The 22,394-nt window shown below is 37.5% G+C and overlaps 1 protein-coding gene across 35 annotated transcripts in view; it reads left to right on the top strand.

Moving 5' to 3' along the window:
- MADD (MAP kinase activating death domain) overlaps positions 1–22,394 on the top strand; it is a 65,063-nt gene that overhangs the window by 38,189 nt on the left and 4,480 nt on the right. For 9 of the 35 annotated variants that reach the window (XM_072039095.1, XM_027458817.3, XM_072039087.1 and 6 more), the window contains 14 exons: positions 1,463–1,516; positions 4,529–4,626; positions 4,979–5,062; positions 6,671–6,829; positions 7,550–7,658; positions 8,208–8,270; positions 8,640–8,760; positions 9,537–9,642; positions 10,728–10,838; positions 11,768–11,875; positions 11,960–12,124; positions 13,478–13,550; positions 13,938–14,044; positions 18,754–18,823. In XM_072039095.1, the coding sequence (XP_071895196.1) occupies positions 1,463–1,516; positions 4,529–4,626; positions 4,979–5,062; positions 6,671–6,829; positions 7,550–7,658; positions 8,208–8,270; positions 8,640–8,760; positions 9,537–9,642; positions 10,728–10,838; positions 11,768–11,875; positions 11,960–12,124; positions 13,478–13,550; positions 13,938–14,044; positions 18,754–18,823 (1,428 nt within the window). The remainder of the gene's footprint in view (positions 1–1,462; positions 1,517–4,528; positions 4,627–4,978; positions 5,063–6,670; positions 6,830–7,549; positions 7,659–8,207; positions 8,271–8,639; positions 8,761–9,536; positions 9,643–10,727; positions 10,839–11,767; positions 11,876–11,959; positions 12,125–13,477; positions 13,551–13,937; positions 14,045–18,753; positions 18,824–22,394) is intronic. The other 26 variants (XM_027458826.3, XM_027458824.3, XM_072039097.1 and 23 more) reach the window with 7 other exon arrangements.

Below are 22,394 nucleotides of genomic sequence, written 5' to 3'. Positions count from 1 at the left end.
TCAGCTAGGTAGGCCTACAGGATGCTGTTTGGATCCGTAGGCAGTTTTATCTTTTCCGTCCACATGCTTATGAAAGTTGAAGGAATATCCATAAATCATGGAGCAGATTTAGAAATCACACCAACAGCTGTCTTTCTAGATCTTCTTCCTTGCTAAACTTTTCTTGCTCCTGATACATTAATGATAATGGTTTGGAGCCGTTCTCCACAGCTGTAAAACAGTCCATTTTTTATTATTTTTAGTAGATACTGTGCTTAACAGATTTTTTTTTAGAGCCTGTCTTTAATTTCTGCCATCTGTAGGACGGGATGGATTCCTGACACACTTTCAGTGGCCTTTTAATTCCTCGGGAATTTTCCTTGAAGAGCAATAGAAGAACATCATGCTGCTTTTTCCTTTCCTTTGCCATAGCTACTTTTCTCAGCATATCTACCTCTGTAGCATTCTCAGCTTTAACCATACAAGTGAGAGGGGACAGTCCCCTGCGTTGAGACTTAGTTCAGCATGTTGGCTTGTAATGTTTCCTTTCTCCAGCGGGTCAGCACTTGGAACGATCTGGCACTACTAAGCAGAAAAGCTAAGTGCATTTCTGAGGGTTGAGAAGTGAGAATGCTAGAAATGTGCAAGTATCTCATCAGTAATTCTTCTTATGTATAAGCTTCAAATGAAGAAAGTGCATACAGACTCCAGATATTTTTTACCTTTGTCTCTGCATTTTTTCTTGTTATGGAATCCCTTAGCTTAGGGTGTTATGACGTAAGTAGGCTTTTGGAAGTTAGCATTAAGCATGATTAATATTTTGTGCATTTTTCTTCTCTGTTTTCCTTTCTTCATACACTGATAGGAACAAATGGATGAGAAGAAGTTATTTTATTTTATTTTTTGTGTATAGGGACTAGTTGATAAGGTGGAGCCAAGCATTTATTGAGAATACCGTGAGGTCAAAAGTAACTTGTAAACTTTGTGATAATTTTCAAAAGATTATTTTGGTTAAATATTGTGTTAACCTACAGTTTCGGTTATCTTATAATTGCTGCTGCTATTTTTGTGCCTTTCCTTTCAATAATACAAACTAGAAACATGAAAACATTTATGTTAATCTGAGCTATTGTGGTGCACATATTTTGGAGGATGAAATATCTGACAGTCTTAAAGGCCTTTCTCAGGAACGGTGATGAATTGCATTGTATATGTTTGTAATAGCTGTTTTTTGCTTAGTTGGTTAACTGTATGAAGTCATCTCTAACGTGAATTCTGTAAATGAGAGATGATACAGTGCTCAAATCCTGACTTTGATTTCTTGTAAAGTGTGTTAACTAACTCTTCACTCAGTAGTTCTCATATTTTTTTTTTTATATGAAGGGGGTGGGTTTTTTGATTCATTTTTTTTCCCCATTTTCACCTGTCTGACTGGCCGCTGACTCTTTCTCTTTCTCTCCTGCTTTCAATGCATCTTGGGTAGAATTGTGGAACAAGCACCAGGAAGTGAAAAAGCAAAAATCTTTGGAAAAAACGAGTAAGGAAACGATAAAACATAGAAAACTGATTTTCCCAGCCTCCCCATAACTGCCAACTCCCCAGGTGCAGAGTGAGCTCGCATCTATGGCACATAAGTTTTTATGCCCATAAGAACAAAGGTTTATCAGGAAATCCTGTTTTATAGAGGAGTCCAAACAGATCAGTTTGCCCTGGGGAAATTGTGTTCAAATGTCTTTTGTCTTTTTTTATTTCTTTTTTTGTTTTTTTCTTCCCCTGAATGTTACCTTCTACAAAGAAGGAGAAGCAGATACTCTGCATCGTCACCATATCAGAAACAGATAGAATTTGAAGGTGTTCCATCTCCTTTCTTACAAGTTAAAGACCACTTTTGACTAACAAGTCTTTGAAATGAATATATAGGTTGAATGTTACCGGAATGAAAAAGTCTATGTTCTTTCAAGTCTTGGGATGGCAAATGTTGTTATTTGGCATTCAACCATGAACAGTTTCTGACCACAGTCAGTGTGCAACAAAAAGCACTTCAGAGGGGGAGAGAGAAGGTGGATGTGAAAAACTGTATTTAGTGAAGGCTGTCAGAGAGCAGCCTCATAATAAGGAATCAACCAGGTTTTGTTTTTTATATCCCGTATTAAGGGAGGAGTGAAATGACCTGAGCCTGTTTGCAGAGTCTAAATAGAAGTCCAAATTGACACAAATCTTAACATCTGTTGAAATATGCATATGTGTTATCTGCAGTTGTAGTACCAGGTTTTTCTGGTTTGGTTATCACTGTTATAAAAAGGGACATATGACATAAGGACAACAGGTCGTTTATAAAAAACATGATGTAGTAGGTGTTTCCTAACCATGAGTGTAATTTCTACTTTGCAGACCCAATGTCCCTTTTTGCAGACTGAAGTTTGGGGAGAACTAACAGCTAAGCTGAACGGGTGATATTCCTGCCATTCTGGCTGGGCCTGGATTTGGTACCTTCCTTTCAGGCTCCCCAGTTAAATACTTCAGTTAAGTGCATGGAGCTTCGGAAGCAACTGGGGATACCTCTGCAGTACAGCAAACTGCATTTAAGATCTGAGTTGCTTTCTGCTGAGGTGGGAGAGTGTGTGACAGACACACAGCACATTCACGCACCTACTCTCCCAAACCAGGCCTTTCAGTTAGGTGCCTGCACTGGAAGATTTTTTTAAAAAATGTCTAATGGATATACAACCTTTTAAAAAGGGGAGGGGAGGTTCCTAAGTGCCTGTAAAGTGACAGTTACAACAATATGATTGTGGTTATTGTACTTCTGAAACTCAATTACCATTATTGCTCACAATTGTCAAATGCCCAAACTGCATCAGTCAGCTTCACTTGTGTTAAAAATCAAACTGCTGGAAATATATCTGAATTGTGCTGGGACAGGGAACTCTTGAAATTGCTTAAAGCGTGCAACTGAAGTTTAGTATTCTTGCTGTACTAATGAGATGCTAAAGCTTTTTCTGCGGCATTGTTCAGGACTAGAAAAAATGGCTGTTAGAAGTGAGCAATATATATTTCAGTGGAAAATAAGATTACAAATTTTATAAAGGATATTTTTAGTTTTCATAACTTTGTTTATAGTTTGACATTAGTCTTACAATTTGACTTACAGTAACTAGGGCATATGGTTCTATAGGCAGACTACTACAATAAATGAGGAATTGACTTTCTGTAAAACATTTCACATGGAAAATTTGTGGTTGATTAGGAAGCTAGTATGGTCTGCACAGCCCGCCTACGGCTTTGCTATTCATGAGTTTACATACCATCTCAAGCTCACTCCCACAAATCTTTGTGTATTATCCTTCTCTCTCTCTCTCCCTCTCTCGCCTCCCTTCCCTTTTTCTTTCCTTTTCGCTGTCTTGCCCTCTCTAATATTACACATAACACAAACATGTTCATAATTCCCAGGTTGTTGTGATTAGTGGTTATAAGAGACTGTGGCATTGTTTGCTTAGAGATACTGGATAGAGTCATGGGTATCTAATACAACTATTCCAGCTGCGGATCATGCCTTCCTGTTACTGAATAGTTGGCAGATATGGATATGGCAGAAGTGTTGCATTCAGTCTCTTCCCCTTTCTGAGAGTAGTGATAATCTGTGTACAGTCTATAACGCATTCTTTTCCTGCCTCATTACTTACTTCATGCAGTGCTTATCCAAATTTCTTTTCAGGCTCTACCTGTCCATCATTCTCTTTTCCTTCTGCCATCCCATCAGAGGACAATAGATGATATGGTTCTAGAACTGCATGGGAAGTTGAACATAAAGTTTTTTCTCTTTTTTTTCTTTTTTTTTTTCTTTTTTTTTTTTTCTTTTCAATTGAGCAGGTTAACAAATGCATGACTAAAGGCTTGCTGTTTCCTTCTCTCACTACTGACCTGTGTGATTGCCAACTCTGGAGAGCCATTTGTTGTATAATTGGCAAACATTACAAAGTACAGCATCATACAAGCTTCTTCCTTGATATTCTAACTAGTGTAACACTGATAATCACCGATTATTTCTTGTAGAGTGTTGCCTGATTACTGCTGAGATAGTTGCTGTGGGCAACCTCAGAGCAACAAATGCACTGTAAGACATTGAGCAAATTAGCTATTTTAAAAAGGATAATGACTCCAAGCAATTAGGTATCCCTTATTTTTGCCAGGAATAAAGGAAGTGGCTTCCTAGAGTTGAATGGCAACTGCTCTGCATGTGTTACTGTAACTGGAAGCTTACTTGACCTTTGTCTGTCCTCTTTTCTCTATTGAATGGCTAACAAAGGTACTGTTTAGTGATAGTCACTGTTGGGCTATGCCTTTTGAATACTTGAAATTCAAACTAACATTTGAAGAATGGCAGATGTGTCCTGCTGGCCTTGTTGTTTACAGTACCAAGGAATAAAAAACAAGGAACAAGAAAGCAAGTTTGTTTTCTTGGTACTGTTCCTGCTTTCAGTCTGTCATCTGCCTTCTGATGTACTGTTTTTTCTTGATACAATAATGGTTTATTTTTCCCTTTACTCAGGGCCAGAAGGTGTGAAACATTTTGATTTGGGAGAAACAGATGAGAAAAAATCCCAGATCAGTGCAGACAGTGGCCTCAGTTTGGCCTCAGGTTCTCAGGTGAGTTGCTCCTACACTTGCATTATTTATGTGGTAAGATGGAAGATTCTTCTGTTGGCTGCTTAACTATGGGAAAACTAGATTTTGAGAATACTTGATAGGCTCATCTAGTAATTCCTTCCCCTTTACCCCACTTTCTTTAGGGTACTGGTCTTTGCTAGTTCCTCAGTTGTAGGACCCCAAGGCCTTTCTGACTTGCAGGCAGTAGTATCTTACTTGGTTGGCTTCATGAACCAATGAAGTATAAGGCATGTGATTTAAGATCCCAAGGGAATGGGAAGTGGGGTTCTCATGATGATAAAAACTCAACTGATGTGACTTTGCTTCCTGTCCTCTGTATGTTTGATTGCAGAAGAGTGATTTCGACTCTCTTCCCAGTGGAGGACCAGCAGTTATGGTCCGAAGTACCAGCCAGGATTCTGAAGTTAGCACAGTGGTAGGATATGTCCAAAGTGAAAACTTGATGTAATTCATTTCCTGGTAAAGCGGGGTAGGGCATTTCATGCCTACATTTTGTGTACAGTATGACTGCATACTATCTCTCACCCATAGTAGCGTGCCTATGATGTGTTCTCTTTCCAGAGCCTCTGACTGTGTAGCAAGCATGTGTGTCTGCCAGAATATATATACCATTTTATTAGCAGATTGTATTCATCATATGTGATGCTTGTTGCTGGTACATATTCGTACATATTGGTGTATTTGTGGAACTAGTGGTTTGCAATCCTTTTATAAATATGGCTTAGTTGTGCATAAACCATCTATATAGGAATGTAACTTGAGAACAAAAAATGCAGATGGTTTGATGCATTAAAAGCAAGAAAAAACCTCTGACGTATTACCTTTAAGTGTTTGAACCATATGAAAATGTCTGCTTGCTTCCAGTACAGCTCTACTGATCACCTGTACTGTACACTTGCTGTACCATCTGGCAGGGGTAGAGTTAGGAAAGCCAAGACAAATCTTTACTGGTAAAACTGACCATCAGGAATTCCCAGCCCATGGTGTCAGAGGAAACATCTGGAGCAAGGAAGATTTACTGTTGGTGGAGGAGGATCAGGCTAGAGAGCACTTCAACAAACTGGATTGACATGTCCATGTGGTCTAATGGGTTGCAGCTAAGAGTGTTGAAGGAGCTGGCTGATGCTGCTGCAAGGCCACACTTCATTGTCTCTGAGCAGTTACAGTGGTTGAGAGAGGTTCTTGAAGACTGGAAGAGAGTAAAGAGAGAAGTTGATGGAGAAAATTCTCCTGTAAAATGTTTCCAAATACATGAAAGAAGAAAGTTACTGGGAGAAGTCAATGTGGATTTACAAAGAGGCGATCACATTTAACCAAGCTGATAACTTCAGACAATGAGATGGCTAGCTTGCTGTATGAGAGGAGAGAGTGGATGTGTTTACTACAACTTTAGTAAAGCCCTTGACACCATTTTCCGTAACACAGACAAGCTGAGAGAATTGGGACTCTTCAGCCTGGAGAAGAGAAGGCTCAGGGGGAATCTTACTGATGTGTATAAATACCATACAGGAGGGAATGAAGATAAGGGAGCCAAACTCTTCTTAGTAGTAGTACCTGCTGTCAGGACAAGAGGCAATCAACACAAAAGTCAAAGCACAGAAAATTACATCTGAACACAAGAAGACACTTATATATTTTATTTTCAGGGCAGTCAAACACTGAAACAGCATGTCCACAGAGGTTATAGAATTGCTGTGTGTGGAAATTTTCACAACTTGTTTGGACATGGTTCTCAACAACATACACTAGCTGACCCTGCTTGAGCAGGGGGGCTGGACTATAGAGAATCCTAACAGGTTGCTTCCAAACTAAACAGTTCTGTATTTTTTCTGAAGGTTGTATTGAGTATACCTTCATTTTTTATGGGGATTTTGTGCAAGAATAGTATCACTGAAAGAGAAAAGGCAAATGTGGCCTTTGGTTGTACAGCTTATTATTTTATGCCTTAAGAGGAAACATTTTAAAACTTTTCTCTCTACAGTGTCTTGTCTACTGAAGATAACAGCTTTCTTTTTCTCCACAGGTTAGTAACAGCTCTGGAGAGACATTAGGAGCTGACAGTGACTTGAGCAGCAATGCTGGTGATGGCCCAAGTGTGGAAAATGGTGGCAATCTGACAGGATCCAGGGGCACTGTGTCAGACAGTGAAATTGAGACAAACTCTGCTACTAGCTCTATTTTTGTAAGGATGCTGCATACCTTCCTTTTTATTTTAATTTTTGTACAGTAATCATGTTGATGTTAGTGAATGTGTGAAAGAGGTTCTTTGATTCTGTTCTAAGGGTTAATCAACAATGATTTACAATAACAAGATATTAAATAATTAATTACTTTTTGTATGGATCCATGTACCTTTCTTCATACACTGTGCAATGTGTGGCTCTTTGAGAATAGTCAGTTCACATCTCACGCCATGTTACAGGCTCTTAACACCCTCATTCAATATTACTCTCAACCCAACTGTCATTTAATTACCCTTCAGAAACGAAACAGCTTCAGGTGATACTGTTTGAATTTACTTAATTAAAAGGAACTGATCCCCTGCTTGGTAGAATCTTGGCAGCTCTTTGATACAGGAAAGTGATGACCCATCATCATAGGTTTAGCAGCTCTTCTGTTTTTTTGTTTTGTTTTGTTTTTTAAACAATACTTTAAAACTAACTGAAGTGTAGTCATAGCATTTAAATATCCTCTTCTAACTGGAAGATATGTGTGCAGTAAAATTCAATTCTTTTTTTTTTTTAACAGAGTAATTTTTTTGTTTTCTCAACATTTGTGGGAGAAGTGTTTACGAAATATAACTTTCAAACCCTATCTGTTAAGTAAACTTGCAGTGGACTGCAAGAAACACCCCTACAGGTTGCAGAATTAAATTGTCTGACACCTCTTGTATCATTTTCAGGCAAAGTCTCATAACCTGAAGCAGAGCGTAAAGGATAACAAAGGCAGTACTCCAGGGAGAGTTCAAGAGGATGGGAACCAGCGTGTCTATCTCTATGAAGGACTTCTGGGTAAAATATTTTGGGGGAGGGAGGGCAAGGGGATTGTTTAGACTGAGGTTCAAGAGGAGTCATGTCTGGCTCAGACTGGAATTTGTGCATTACCAGAGACCATTTTAACCACCTCCTGTTTGTCCATGCTGATAAAATAGGAGGGTGCATCAGGGCATTCAGAGTAAAGCAAAGGATTTGCTGGGGAGATGGAATAAGAGAAGATGGGTGACTGGAGTAGTTTGCATAAAACGTAGCTTATTCCAGGCTCTTGTTCTTGAATAAGAGTTAGTTCTTTAAACTTTTGGAAGGAGGGCAGAAAGATCTTAGTTACGCACATAAGGCTGAAATGTATTGCTGAGCTTTTACAAAAGACCGTTCAGTTTAAGTCTTCAAATAGAGGGCTACTAAACTCATGGCTTTTGAGCATGACCTTAAATTAGCAGTGTATTGGCTTCTTATGTGTTCTTTTTTTAATGTATATCTGGACTTGCTGTTAATCAAGAGCTCTCTCTTCCTCTCTTTTTCATCCTTTCCATTTATTGTTCCTACCTGCATGGAATGGTGCAGGTAGGGATAAAGGATCTGTCTGGGACCAGTTAGAGGATGCTGCAATGGAAACCTTCTCTATGAGTAATAATCTCATCTTTCCACTTCTCTGTGTGTTTGCTGTGATCTGTGTTTGTGTGAGATATTCCTGTCGCTTTCAGGCAGTGTTAACAATATATGGAAGAAAACATTCTCCTTAAAGAACAGGGATAAGAGGTTCTTTTCTTTAAGGTTTTCAAAAAATTATGCTGTGAATTAGAATGAGAGATGTCTTTTCTTCTACTGTACACTTCAGTTGTGATATTGCTTGTGATTTAAAAGTTACTTTTCTATTTTAATAATAGATTTTTTTGTGTGTTGACATATAGTATTTTCAAGGTGTGGGAAGGAAATATAATTGATCTTAAAGTATTTGACTGGAATAAACGCCCAATTTTTGTATGCGTTGCATAGGTAAAGAGCGCTCAACTTTGTGGGACCAGATGCAGTTCTGGGAAGATGCTTTTTTGGATGCTGTGATGTTAGAGAGAGAAGGAATGGGGATGGACCAGGGACCCCAGGAGATGATTGACAGGTAAAGTTCTCAGTAGACCTGGGGCTTAAGCAGTAAAAAGAATATAATTTAAGTTCTGTTGCAAATGCTATTGCCACTTTGTAAACCTTGTTACTGTAACTGACAATTCCAAAGGGAGGCTTTTGTCTGCTGGTCAGCATCTCCTGCTACTGAAATACTGCGTTCAGGTTTGATATGTTTCTCTTAATGCTCATGGAGAGGTGGTATTTCCAGGGAAATAGGTCATGGAATCGTGATCATACTGTGAATAGATACAATAGGCTGGATCACTAATAAAGCATAGGATTTATTTGGATTGTATTGTGGAATAAAGATACCAGTTAGTTAGTTAGTTAACCAGGGTGTTAGTTTTTGGAAAAATAAACAGTTTGAAATCTATCTTACTAGAAAAAGAGAGTGCCTGCACACTTCCTTCATGAGTTAAATGCAGCTGCAAGGCAGAAGTAAAGCTCTAAAGGGGGTAGCTGTTGTTTGAGTTGAATGTTCTTATAGCAGTTCTCATGAAGCTGCAATTGTGGAAAAGAGAATATGGGTAAGTCCAGTAGACCACTGAAAACTTTACAACTGAGCATATATTAGTTACTGGCACTAGATAATAATGGCAATGTTTAAAGTGATCACAGCAATTTAGTGGAAAATGGCCATTTGGCTTAGTGTATTTGGAGGTTTTATTTACCATGCACTTTTTACAAATAGTGTTCTGTTCTCTGTCAGTGCTGTAGTGAGTTGGATGAAGAATGCCTGTGAGCCTACTTCAGCTCTAGCTCTTCTTGCAGGTATCTTTCCCTGGGAGAACATGATCGAAAGCGTTTGGAGGATGATGAGGACCGCTTGTTGGCTACGCTGCTACATAATATGATTGCTTATATGCTTATGATAAAGGTAACTTTTTTAATAGATCACTCCTCATATTTAAGCAGTATGTTTTGTTGGTGGTGTTTGGAAACCATACATCTCTTTTCAGAGATCAGAACAGTATAGTAAAAAATAATACTATAAAACATCGGATCTTAAGGAATTATTTCAGAACGTGGAGATTCTTTGAGTTTCATTGTTTGAGTTTAAGTAGTCCTATGCAATGAGTGTGCACATACACTTCTATTCAAGATAGAAACTTTTTAGCCCTACCAGTACCTTTAAGAGGACATTCTTACAATCAAGAGCATGAGTTATAGGTAGACAGCATCATCTAATCAGATTCCCTTACAACTGCAAATTCCAGATTTTCTTAGGGAAGTCAGAGGTGAAAGGAGAATATGGGCAGGTTGCAAATATGCACATCAATATGCAACTCAACATATAATTTGCAATGACTTTTAAGCAACCTTTTTTTTCCTCATTCAGTGGACCTTAATACTGTAGGTGGCTACTAATAATATCTTTCTTTTAGTTTGTGTTACTTCGTAGATAATGCAATTCTACATCAAAAGTCATTAGAAAATCAATCTTCTAAAATTTTTATCATGTTTGGAACTGCCTGTAGTACATCATGTTACCAGGACAGTCCTGTAACAGTTTTAATGCACTATGCTGTGCAACAGCCTGACAGTTAAACTAGGTGTACGCAGGTGATAGTTTGAAAACTTATTTTATCTAAATTTTTGGGTGGGGAAAGAGAAGCAAGGTATTGATTTTTTCCTGATATAAATGGAATGTGAAGGTAAGTTTTAAGATGGCATTTGGGTGTATTTGGAATGTCAGTAGTTAGAAGTGGGGGGTAATGGAATTGCTGCTTTGTTGTACGAGAGTAGGCAGGAAATCTGTTTAGCTCAGTACCACTTACACCACTTTTCCCAGTCAACTTTCATGTGCAACTTCTGCTGGTACTGCTGGGCTAAAGAGGACCTAGCATGATTGAGCTGCAATGAGTAGGCTTAGCAATGGAAACCAAAATACATTGAATTTGGGAGACATGAGGAGTTGCCTGTGATTACAGGAAAGTAACTGTCTTTATATGTGCTTTCCAGGTGAATAAGAATGATATTAGGAAAAAGGTGCGTCGTCTAATGGGAAAATCACATATTGGATTGGTGCACAGCCAGCAAATAAATGATATTCTAGACAAGCTTGCCAATCTGGTAGGTAATACAGTGATGAGTGATGTATCTGTGGGAGTTCCAGTATAAGGGGAAAAAGATACCTCAAAATTCTTCTATAAATGCTCTGCAATACTAAGATAGGAGTATTAAAACCAAACTGGATTATTAAAAACTGCCTTTATAAGTACAGCACAAAGCCTATGATGATATGACCCTATTTATAATCTTATATGCAGTAATCAAATGGAACTATGATATAAATATGTATAAACATGAGATTTCAGTACTAGAGATCTTTGCAACCCTAATGTTTTCTTAATACCACTTTTATTGAGGGGAACCTTTGTTCTTACTAAAACTGTAGCAAGTGTTTAGTTTTCCATGGGTCACCAGGTCATAAGGTTTGTCTGGATCAGTTTCTATTCAAAACTATTCACATTGTCAGCTATAATGCAGAGTAAACTTTACATTCTATGTTGCTCATTAAGAATATAGGCTAAGAGTTAAGTTAATAAAACTAGAGAGCTTTGAACACAGCTTTCACCAGGGTAGATGCACAATAAGCCACCTGAGAGCTAATTTTCCAGAGCACTTCTACAACTGGAACTTTTTTTTTCTGTACAGAAAGGATATGTAATTCTCTTATAGTTAATTGGAGGAATAAGCAGGCCATTTTACTGCAATATTAACAGTAGTTGGCACCCAAACAACACACTAGCACATACTGAGTGTGGTACCGACTTGAAGGTTTTTCTGTGATAACTCTCATAGTCACTTTTTTTGAAATTGAATTTAGTGCAGTAGCTTGCCTAAGGCTTTGCCCAAAATTGCCTCTGATCAGCTGTATTAAAAATACTTTTTTTTTTTTTCCTCTTGTTTGTTGAAAATGCTTCTAGTGTCACCTACTGGACATTTTTCAAGAAAATTGTTTTCAAAATTCATTCACGATGGCATTTTTTCTTATCTAGAATGGACGAGAACTCCCTGTGAGACCCAGCGGCAGCCGCCACATCAAGAAGCAGACTTTTGTAGTCCATGCTGGGACAGACACAACAGGAGACATATTTTTCATGGAGGTAGAGACAAGAACAAATAATAATGCAACTAGTAGCATTCAATAAATAGTATTAGAAATCTCATCTAACATCTTGTGCTCCCAGGTGTGTGATGATTGCATTGTGCTGAGAAGCAACATTGGAACTGTGTATGAACGTTGGTGGTATGAGAAACTCATAAACATGACTTACTGTCCCAAAACAAAAGTGCTGTGCCTCTGGCGGAGGAATGGTCAGGAGACGCAACTGAACAAGTTCTACACAAAGAAGGTACACATTTTATTTAATAATGAGATAAGTCAGTGCAGAACAAATATATTGGTATGTCATATTCCATGTTTTAATCAAATAATTGTATTCCCTCTCCAGTACTGATTATTAAACTGCAGTGGCTGTTAACAGCATTGATACCTGAAGTTGGCATTATGCTTTGTCATTTACCTGGAGGCAGTAGTACAACAGGATGTAATTTTAAAAAAGGGTAGCTTTTACTTGATATATTTTTTTTTGGGTTTGAAGAATACAGAGAGAGTCTAGTGTCTGATTGAATTCTGATCCATGAGGGAAAACACTTCAATTACCAAATATTGAGTGAGCATGGAGGCTTACAAAGATATTTGAAATACTGTGGTAGATTCATGGGGTAAAGCTAAATAATACTTTACCTTAGTAATGGATTTAATTGTGTTGATTTTAACGGAAAATCCAAACTGACAAAACAGATGATTTTTTTTTTTGGCCCATGTATGATTTTGCTGATTTCATGCATGTCTACTTTCTCCACTGATTTGAAGGCCATTTTCTTCTCCTTAGAATTATTTGCAAATATAAAGAAATAGCTTTAAACCTATTACAAAAAATCCAGCAACTCTTAAACTCCAGTAACGCCTGAACAATGACCAGCAAGCAAGAGATAAAGATTTGCAACTGCAAGTGATATGTTGAAAAGCTATTATTTCTGAGGCAAAGGAATTAGATTTCTGCTTCAAAAAAATAATTTTACATGGACCACGTAATCGTAATGCAGGCATAAAGAGAACGACAAAATCAGTACACTACAGAAGTTACTCAGAAAGCTAACTGTATGTATTTTGGGCCTTGGATAGAAATTTCTCCTAAATTTTACTCTGAGATTATGGCTTAACTATTATTTGATATTAGAGAGGGGAGTTAGAATTAGATAATTTCCTTAAGCCATAGTTTTCTATTTGACATAAATAACGAATAGATAATTTAAATGAGCATGACCGGTAACATTGATTTCTGAATCAACGAGAGAAAGGGAGGGATTGTGCTATTGTTTTTAAGCTTTTTCTGCATTAGGAAAATGAGTAAACTTGGTTATATTGGTTATATTTTCCATGACCATGTGCCATGGCATGGACTGTAGCTTGGGCAATTTAGCTATGAAGTAGTTTATCTGTCAACTTAAAAAAAAATAATTTATATATATATATATATAAATACAATAAAGTAATTAGCTGTGGTTGAATTTTTACAGGGTTTTGTTGTTGTGTACCACATGAGGCTTTTTTTTTTTTTTTTTTTTTTTTTTTAGAATCTTGCTATTTGCTTCCCTTGTAATGTGGGAAAATAACGCTGTTTTACTCTTTTATATGTTAGTGTCGGGAATTATACTACTGTGTAAAAGACAGCATGGAGCGAGCAGCAGCAAGACAGCAAAGCATTAAACCAGGTACAAGATCTTACTTGTTGGGAATATTTGTTGCTTAATCTGCAATCATCTAGGCTTTGTTACTAATTTCTTTAAATATAAGGGCCTTTAGTTGGAAATTTGAGAATAGCTTTGTACGGTGTGTACACAGCACAGAATGTTACCATTAGCTTGCCCCCATATATCTCACTCTGGATCCAAGCAAAAGCAAAACATCTGTATAGTGTCATATTTAAAGAGGAGTAACTACCAGTCAAATCAAACTTGAAAATACTTGAAAATACTTGAACATACCACGACTTGGCTGACTGCTTTCTGTTTCTTCTTTTCTTCCCCTTTTCCCATACCCTCTCTCTGTTGTGTGTGTGTGTTTGTTTGTGTTTCTTTTTCTTTCTTAACATATCACAGGCCCTGAGTTGGGTGGTGAGTTTCCTGTGCAGGATATGAAAACTGGTGAAGGAGGTCTTCTGCAGGTCACACTGGAAGGAATTAACCTGAAATTTATGCACAGTCAGGTATGAGGGAAATACATAAGATGACTATGTGAGCATGAAGCTTTTTGCAGCACACCTACATCTGTGTTTCCTCTTGCCAGGGTATCAGGAAGAACAAGGGATAGTGTGATGGATGTTGATGGGAATAAAAGTACATGTGTGTATTTACACAAAAGCACACATGCACATTTTACATATATGTAAAAACACACTGAAATGAGATCCTCATGAGAACTGTAATGAACTGAAAAAAAAAAAAGTTGATACAGGTTTCAACTTCTTGTTTCTGGTGGTCAGAATTGTGTAAGCACAAAGCAAATGGTAGCAGCATATCAAGGGAGAGAAAAATTGATCACTGGTAATCTAAACTGCCATAATGCTTCACATTGTGAACATATCCTGGTGGTATAAACTGTCAGCCTTAGAGATACAGTGTTTGAATACTGCAGATGCAAAAGGTGACTTACATCATATGTAGTCTGTCATGTTTTAAAAAATGAGGAATCTGTTGAAGTTAGAATGAGAATAGAACAAGAAAGTGGCTCTTGCTGTAATTCACAAAAATAAGAATGAATTATTGATTCTTTTTTCCCTCCAAAGAGCGGATCTTATAGGCATAGAGGAAACACAACTAGAATTGCCATTTCTTCATTTTTGTGGATGTAGTTTCTGTTGCTTCCTTTGATCCTTGTTTTTTATTTTGCTTTGTGTTTTTTTGTTTTGCATATGATATTAAATGCATGCTGTGCTAGACAGTAGAATCCACTTTTAGGAGAAAAAGAGTGCGTGTGTGTGTGTGTGTAAGTAACAAAAGCTTCTGTCAGTCCTCTGTGGAGTGCTTTTTCCTTTCCTTTCCTCTTGACTAGACTTTTCTCTCCACACAAGCTTTGTCCTTCTTTGAGTAAACATCAGTGTAGATCCCACTGGAAGTGCACGTCCATCTCAAAATCTTTATTTAATACTTCTCTCAAGATCACGGCATCGTCATGTTCATATATGGCAGTATAAGGACTGGAGTGTTGTGAGCCTCCTTAAATTTTCTTCCTATTACCAGGGTAGAACTTGGACTACAGCTGACCTATTGTTGTAGTATTTCAAACCTGCTCTGTGATGAAACAGTCTACCTCTATGGCTTTATTTTTTTATTTTTTTTTTTTTTACTGAAAGACTGGAATGACATTTTGAAAGAAGCCTTAGGGAAACCTAGTGCTGATTCTTACTATGGGACTGAAGGGACCATTAATGGTTGAATTTAGTATTACAGTCACTGAGTCCTGTGTTACCAGCAGCACTCCTAGAGTAGTAGCTTTAGCATGTCCTTGCTGACAGTGTTCTAATTTGCTGTCAGTGATGAAAATTAGTACATCTTTTCTGAAGGATGGTCTGTGCAAATTGACAGATAAGACCCAGGAAATATGCCAGCTGTCTTCCCCACCTGTAAAATTATTCCTTCTCTTCCTCCACTTTCCAATGAGGCTGCAGCCAGATGAGTTCGCATTATTTAGTATGGATATTGAATATGTTGAACTCCTGAGTCTGTTAGATTTACATTGTCAGTGGGCAAGGGAATTGAGTAGGTAAGATGCACCCTAGTTTTCCTCCATATCAAAATAGTGTCTAGGTAGACATCAAAAGTCTGCCAGTTGAGGGTCTGTAAAGAATACACAACTGTAGCACTTATGTAAAGTACTCCTACTAGTTGTACCATACAAGAATATCCTTTTCAATTCCATCATCTTTGGAGCTGAAGGATGCTTGCATTCTTATTCTAATACTCATCAATCAGATTGATTTAATAAGAAGTCTGCTGTTTTAGATAAACTGTCCTTTTCATTTCTCATATAAATTAAATGGATTGCTCCCTAAGGCAGTTAATTTCAGAATATGCACATATATGATTAAAACCAGGAACCTATAGCCATTTCTTTGTTGAAAACTGTCAAAACTGACCAAGCAATGGCTACAGGACCTCATCAGACACAGCTTCCTCTTCGTCTTAGTTCTTTACTCCATATCCAGATCCCGATTTCAGCCTTCTTTCCAAGTACTCTTTTTTGGCAAGACAGCTTGGAAAAGGAAGGGTTTTCTGTTGCTCCTCTTGGTTGAAAGTCACAGAAATAATACAGTTGGTTTCAGTGTTACAATGGTGCTGGATTTCATGAAACTGTTTTTTAAGGCTCTTGATCTGTAGCTTGTGTACGTTAGCACTGCCTCATATGAATTCCTCTGGAAATGTTTTAGATGCATGGTGGGCCAGCCTACTACTGAAGTATGTTAGCTGTCTTTGGCATTTGCAAATTGTCTCACCATACTGGCAGTGTAAATAAGCTTAAGAAGAAAAAAATGTTGAAGTCTATCTGAGCCTAGCAGGTCAGAGGAAGTCTTTCCCTAATAAGGAGGAGTCAGGTGTACCTGTGACATTGGCAGGCTATTCACAAAATTCCAAGTTTAAATCTACAAGTTATAATATTGGGTGACTGTCCCAGTTAAGAATTTGTCTGTGTCAAAAATAAATGGAAGTTTAATATGTAGCAGGCATACACCCACTTACAGTAGGATCCACACTGAATGCTCTGTCTTGAAGAACCATTTTCCCCAGGGTGAGTAACTCTTTTTTCATTTACACGCTTTTTTGTTTTCTGACTGAGAGAAGAGCATCTCTGTCCCTTAAAGTAGTGACAAATTGCCTGTCAACTGATATGTCTTCTGAAAATTGGTAACTTAATATAATTTTGACAAATAAATTATCATATGGCCCATAACTCCTTTTGCTGCACTACTTAGTGTATGCTCACATTATGACAATCTGGGGCAGTCAAGTCTTTCATCCAACTTTACTGTTACCAGACTAAATAGCAGTGTTTCACCTGAGCCTTTCTATTTAATTTTTGAAATTTGATTACTAGCAAAAACTTTTTCACAGAAAATATTACAGAAAGAGAAAACTAAGTACAATAAAGTAAGTGTTTTGTTTTTGTCTGGTTTTCTTTATTGCCATCCCTCAAAAAAAAATGTTTTTGACCAACTGAACTGATACAGACATGGTGAAAACTGACAAAGGGAAAAAAAAGATAGGATTAGTTCTCCTTTCCTTGAGAATGTGAATGTAAATAGAAGGCAAGCTTAAGATTTTCTATTTAGGTACATCAGAAGTTTTGATACAGATCAGAAAACATCCTTGGACTATTTGTTAGCTCTCTGGTAGTAAAAATAACTTGATAACCTGACTTGTCTCAAATATATGGTGATCATGTTTACTGACCTCTATTGATACAAACAAGTCTGTTCAATAAAGAAAAAAAAGGCTTCTGGTGAGGTTTCTGGTGTTGACTTCCTTTGCTTTTCCTGGGTAGTGTATCATCTAGGGCTACATGCATTTGGTTACTATTGGATTAGGAGGTGTTACAGTGATTTCCTTTCCTTTTTTCCCAAGACAATGTAGTGTACCTAGTAATTTTTTTAATGAGGTCCTAAGGTTATGGCTTCATAAGCATGTAGGAAGTGTCAGTCCAGGCTATTGTAATATAGTCCTGTAAGTGCATCTTTAAGGTACTGGAAATAGACTCACTCTGAGTGTTAGGGCAGTGTTAGTCTTGGTGTTTCAGTTGCCTTGAAAAAGCAAAAGTATTAGAATCTGATGTGTGGATTTGATTCTTTATGGCACTTTCTACAGCTTCTTTTGTCTGTGTATTTGCTTATCCTTTTGGAACTGTGCATACATGAAGGGACTGTTTTATGTTGTGAAACATAATGGATATCGAACAAACTTAATATGCTCAGAACTTGTTTATTCATACAATCTTGTCAGTTAGGTTCTAGGCTGGAAAACTTTGTTGTGTAGTGGTTTTTTTTGTTTTGTTTTGTTTTGTTTTTTCCTTTTGGGGTTCATGTTTGTAAAAAAGAAAAAAAGAAAAAAAAAAGAATTAAAAGCAGGTTTGTTTTCTAAGTGACTGCCCAGCTGACAGTGGCCATTTGTGAAATGAGCGTATGATAGAGAAGGGCCCAAATGCTCCCATGCTGCCTAAAGCAGAACACCGATGTTGACTTTTAAAGGAGACGGTTTCAAGAGCAAGTAAGCAGGTTAAATATCATAAACAGCAGTAAAATCTTGAATGGTGCAAGGCTGTAAGGGAGAAGGGAGATTAGTAATTTCTCACTGGATTAAATTTGATTACTGGATAGGTTAGGAGGGTCAGCGTCAGGGTGGGAGGTGTAGTGTCCATAACCTGCCCTCTGTGCCGGAGGAGGATGCATGGAGGGGCAGAAACTGGGGTGGATCAGAGGCTACAAATGATGTCAAATTTGGGAGCTGGCTTTTTTTCTCGTCCCCCTCTTCTGTTGTATTTCAGGTGTGTTGGTATTCTTTTTTTGCAATAACTCATTTGAGTGCCTGAAGGGGTAGCATTGTTGGATATGTCAGAGTTACTAACTCCTTCGTTTCTCTTCCATGCTTTCTCCTCCTGCAAGGAGCGGAAGGTACTTCATCTTCTGCTGTCTTCGCTTCTTAGCACTTTTAAGTTATTTGTTGATTTCTAGCATTGTGGCAAGTTTGTCTTTTGAATATTTATTTCACCCTTTATTTATATATTAAACTGTAAATGAACTGGTAGTGTATGCTACAACACTTCAGGTTGTATCTGCTGTGGTGATGTTTTTGTTTAATTTTGGGTTTTATTTTTTTATTTTTTTTAACTTACTAATTTTGTGTTATTTTTCTCCTGTTTTTGTAGGTTTTCATAGAGCTGAATCACATTAAAAAGTGCAATACTGTGCGAGGAGTCTTTGTCCTGGAGGAATTTGGTAATTACATTATTTTGATATTAGGTCTGTACTCACATGGCAGTAACTCAAATTTCCAATCTTCAGATTCAGAGTTACACTGCAGTTTCAAAGATAGAAGAAGAATGTAGATTGCACTAAGAAGTTGTTGCCTAACAGGGAGATGAGTGACAGCATAAAAATTTATGTGTTCATTTTCATCATATTAATATTTGTGGCCTAAGTATTCTTTGTTAATAGACAAAGAAGATGTTCTGAGTTTTGTGAAGCAAACAAAACAGCAGTTATCTTTGCTCTGTTTAAGATTTTCCTTTGGTATGTTCCTTTTTATGATTCTGGGAAATCATCTTTTTCTGAGCAAGACTTGCAGTTGATCTTTCTCAATACTGTGCTTTCATTGCAAAAAAAAAAAAAAAAAAAAGCATTGCTACAAGTTTCTTCTTCACTTTGTGTGGAGTTTAATTTTTGTTGTAGATCATCTTTTGTAAGGTTGCACATTAGGCTGTGGCTTTTGTTTCAGAGCATAACTAGTAAAGAGTGGTAAAGATTAAGAAGAATAGAGAATTTGTGTTATTTAGGCGCGCTATTGCCGTTATGTATAATCTGCCTACAGTCTAGTTTGGAGAAAGTTCTGGGTTTCTATTCAGTGTCAGTCAGTCTATACTTAAATAGTTGTCTTAAAAAAGAAAGAGTGGCTGTAGATGTGGCTCTCCATAATAATTATCCATACATACTGTTCTCTTGAAATACTCCCCAGACCTGGATTGATTTATTCTTCCACCCATCTCCGATACAATTTACAGTTTTGCTTCCTTACTAGATCAGCATACTTTGGCTGTTAATCAAAATCTATATTTGGAGCTCCGTTTACCAAGACTGATTGTTCTTTGGTGCTGTGAATAGAAGGTTCTGACTGATGATTCTCTCTCACGATGTAAAAGAAATTTAGTATGAGAGTGCTGGAATTAATGTCTTCATCCTTAATGTGTTGTCTCCTTTTGGTGATACAAAGTTATAAGGTATTCAAATTGTAAAACCTTTCTGACATTTATTGTTTGCTTGTTTTTTGCCATAAATGAATTTAATCTCCCAGAATTTTGGGATTTCAAACTGTTAACAGTTTTTCCCCTTGTCTGAAAATATGCATGGTTCAAATGATCGGATTAATGAATTTAACCACTAGAAAATTTTCTAGTAGTTTAAATGATCAATGATGACTGCATTATATGGTTGCATATTCCTTTAGTATCATGTTTTTACCCTGATGGACATGATTGATTTTACTTTCCACAGAAACTGCTTAAGGTGGTAAAACTTTATTGATGGATTTTACAAATATGAGAGTTCAGAAGCCAAAAAATTAGCTCAAACCATGGCTTCAGCCTTTCCAAGAGAAGAGATTGGATCAGGAATGAATCTTGGGTCATTTTTGGAGACCCAAAGTTCTCTCTTAACACTAAGTGTTCTTTAAAATGTATTTAAATTGCTCAAGAAGACAGACAGTGTTTGTTTTAGGTATTCCCAATCAACTTCTGTTGATGACTCTGCGATACAACTTTTAGCTACTAAATAATAACTGTAAAGAAAAAAAGAAAGTTGTTTTACAGAAAAATTTGTAATTAAGGAGCTTCTGTAAAATCTAGATGTATGATAAGGAACTTACGGAAGGGTATTTTTCAGAAGTAAGAGAAACAAAATTGGGAGCTGAATGCTACAAGCAAAAGCTGAAAAATTAAATAACTTATAAAGTAAAAATACCCTACTCCCAAAATAGAGGTCAGAGAGAAGAACCATTTAAAGATACTAAATGAGATTTACGATTTGCCCATCCAGCTAATAAAGAAAAAGAAGAAAGGAAGATAGATGTTGCAGAAAAGCCAAGCTCTCTTGTAGTACAGAATTGAGTGTTTATCTGAGGGCTGCTCTTTTGATTGTTAAAAGATGAGAAGACTTATCTGTTCAAAAGAAATCAACATTTTAATTTAGAAGTGAATCGATAGTGTTCACCAAAAGGTTGCATGGCCTTCTTCAAAATGAAGTTATAAAGCTGTGTTTAAACATCGCGAACCTTGCCATGCTATTTCACTATAGAGAGAGTATGCTGAAGTAGTGCCTCCTCTTCTCTTCTTAGAAATGTGGCGTGTGCTAAACAGGTACTCCAGTCTGATGGGAAATACTTCAGTACAGGATTTTATGTTATTCTGTGAAGCGTAAATGCTCCAACTGTAACAATGTCAGGAAATGAAAGGTCAGTTGGTGTAACACTGGGTTTATATCACAGCATGAAAATTGGAACAGTGATTTCAGAGCAGGGTGCAAGGAGAAGTTCAGGAATTGTTGCCCACAACTGGAAATGGAGATTTAAAGTAGGTGAGGAAATGTGAGGTTCTTCCCTCTGGAATTTGAGTTACTGCTGTGTACTTGTGCTTTACTTTCTTGTGGCCCCTTCATCGCGGCTACTATGAAAACCTTCATTCTCCAGCAGGTAAAGTGATGTCCCCTGAACTCATTCTATGGTAGTGCCATATTTTCATTCACAGGACCAAAGGCTGCAGGATGGTGCTTAATAATATACTCCCTTCATCCACTTAGGATAACAGCATTAGGATTAAGTTTTAATGTTAGAAGAAAAGTACTTCTGCTAATCTCTTAATTTGAGTTTTGGGTGGGGTTGCCTTTCTTTTTTTTTTTTCCTTCTGTATTCTGCAGTGGTAGTGCTTTGACTTCTGTGGGTGTAAATCCAAGCCCACTTTTTTATTCTTCCTAACCCAGTCCTCTCAGGAGAATTTTTCACACTGAAAGGACTGTGAAGGAGTACTGTACTTAAAGAAAAGGCAATTTTTACTGACTGCAAAGTGAGGAAGATGGTACCTTGCCTAGGTGCTCTCCTGTTCCCTCTCTTCCTGTTATCAGTTATGATACGAGATTTTACAGTTTCCCTTCTCTCCTTCCCTTGTGGCCCAAGGTCCTTACAGCTTTCCCTTCCTGCTTTTTGAAGAGTATATGAACAGTTATATGTTATCCAGTGGGCAGTGAGACTTACACAGCTGTAAAAATCCTACCCTATTTGGCTGTGCACCAGCCTCACTCCCACCTTTACCCCCTGGTGACATGGAGTTAATTTGGAACATCTGGTGCCAACGGGTAAGGTAGCTTGGATGTGCACCTCCTTATCTTCCCAACTCTAGTTACTGGTATCACTGGGGCAGTGCAGCCTGGGTGTGCACTTCCCGTTTTTCAGTCATTAATGTAACAGCCATCTGTCCGAGAAAACAGAACTGAAAAATCAAACAAATACTTCATTACTTCTTAAAATCATATTCTGTAGTTTTCACTAGATTTTTTTTCAGGAATGACAATACCATGGCATACTAGAATTGGTAGGCACTGGTTTGTACTTCAAGTACCTTTCCAAACCCAGTCTGCACTGCCTACTTCTGGCCCTCTAGAGCGTGATCCGTCTCCCTCTCCAACGTTTATCTGTGTCATATAGTTGAAAAGATGACATCTGCATGGATAGGCTTTGTTGTGGATTTTTCCTAGTTACTCATACTGAACTCATCTGCCTCTGTTTCTTTTCTCGTCATTAGTA

The sequence above is a fragment of the Anas platyrhynchos genome, chromosome 5 (assembly GCF_047663525.1).
Source record: "Anas platyrhynchos isolate ZD024472 breed Pekin duck chromosome 5, IASCAAS_PekinDuck_T2T, whole genome shotgun sequence".
Lineage (NCBI taxonomy): Eukaryota > Metazoa > Chordata > Aves > Anseriformes > Anatidae > Anas > Anas platyrhynchos.
The sequence above is the reverse complement of the archived record's forward strand: the minus strand, read 5'-3'. Positions and strand labels throughout refer to the sequence as shown.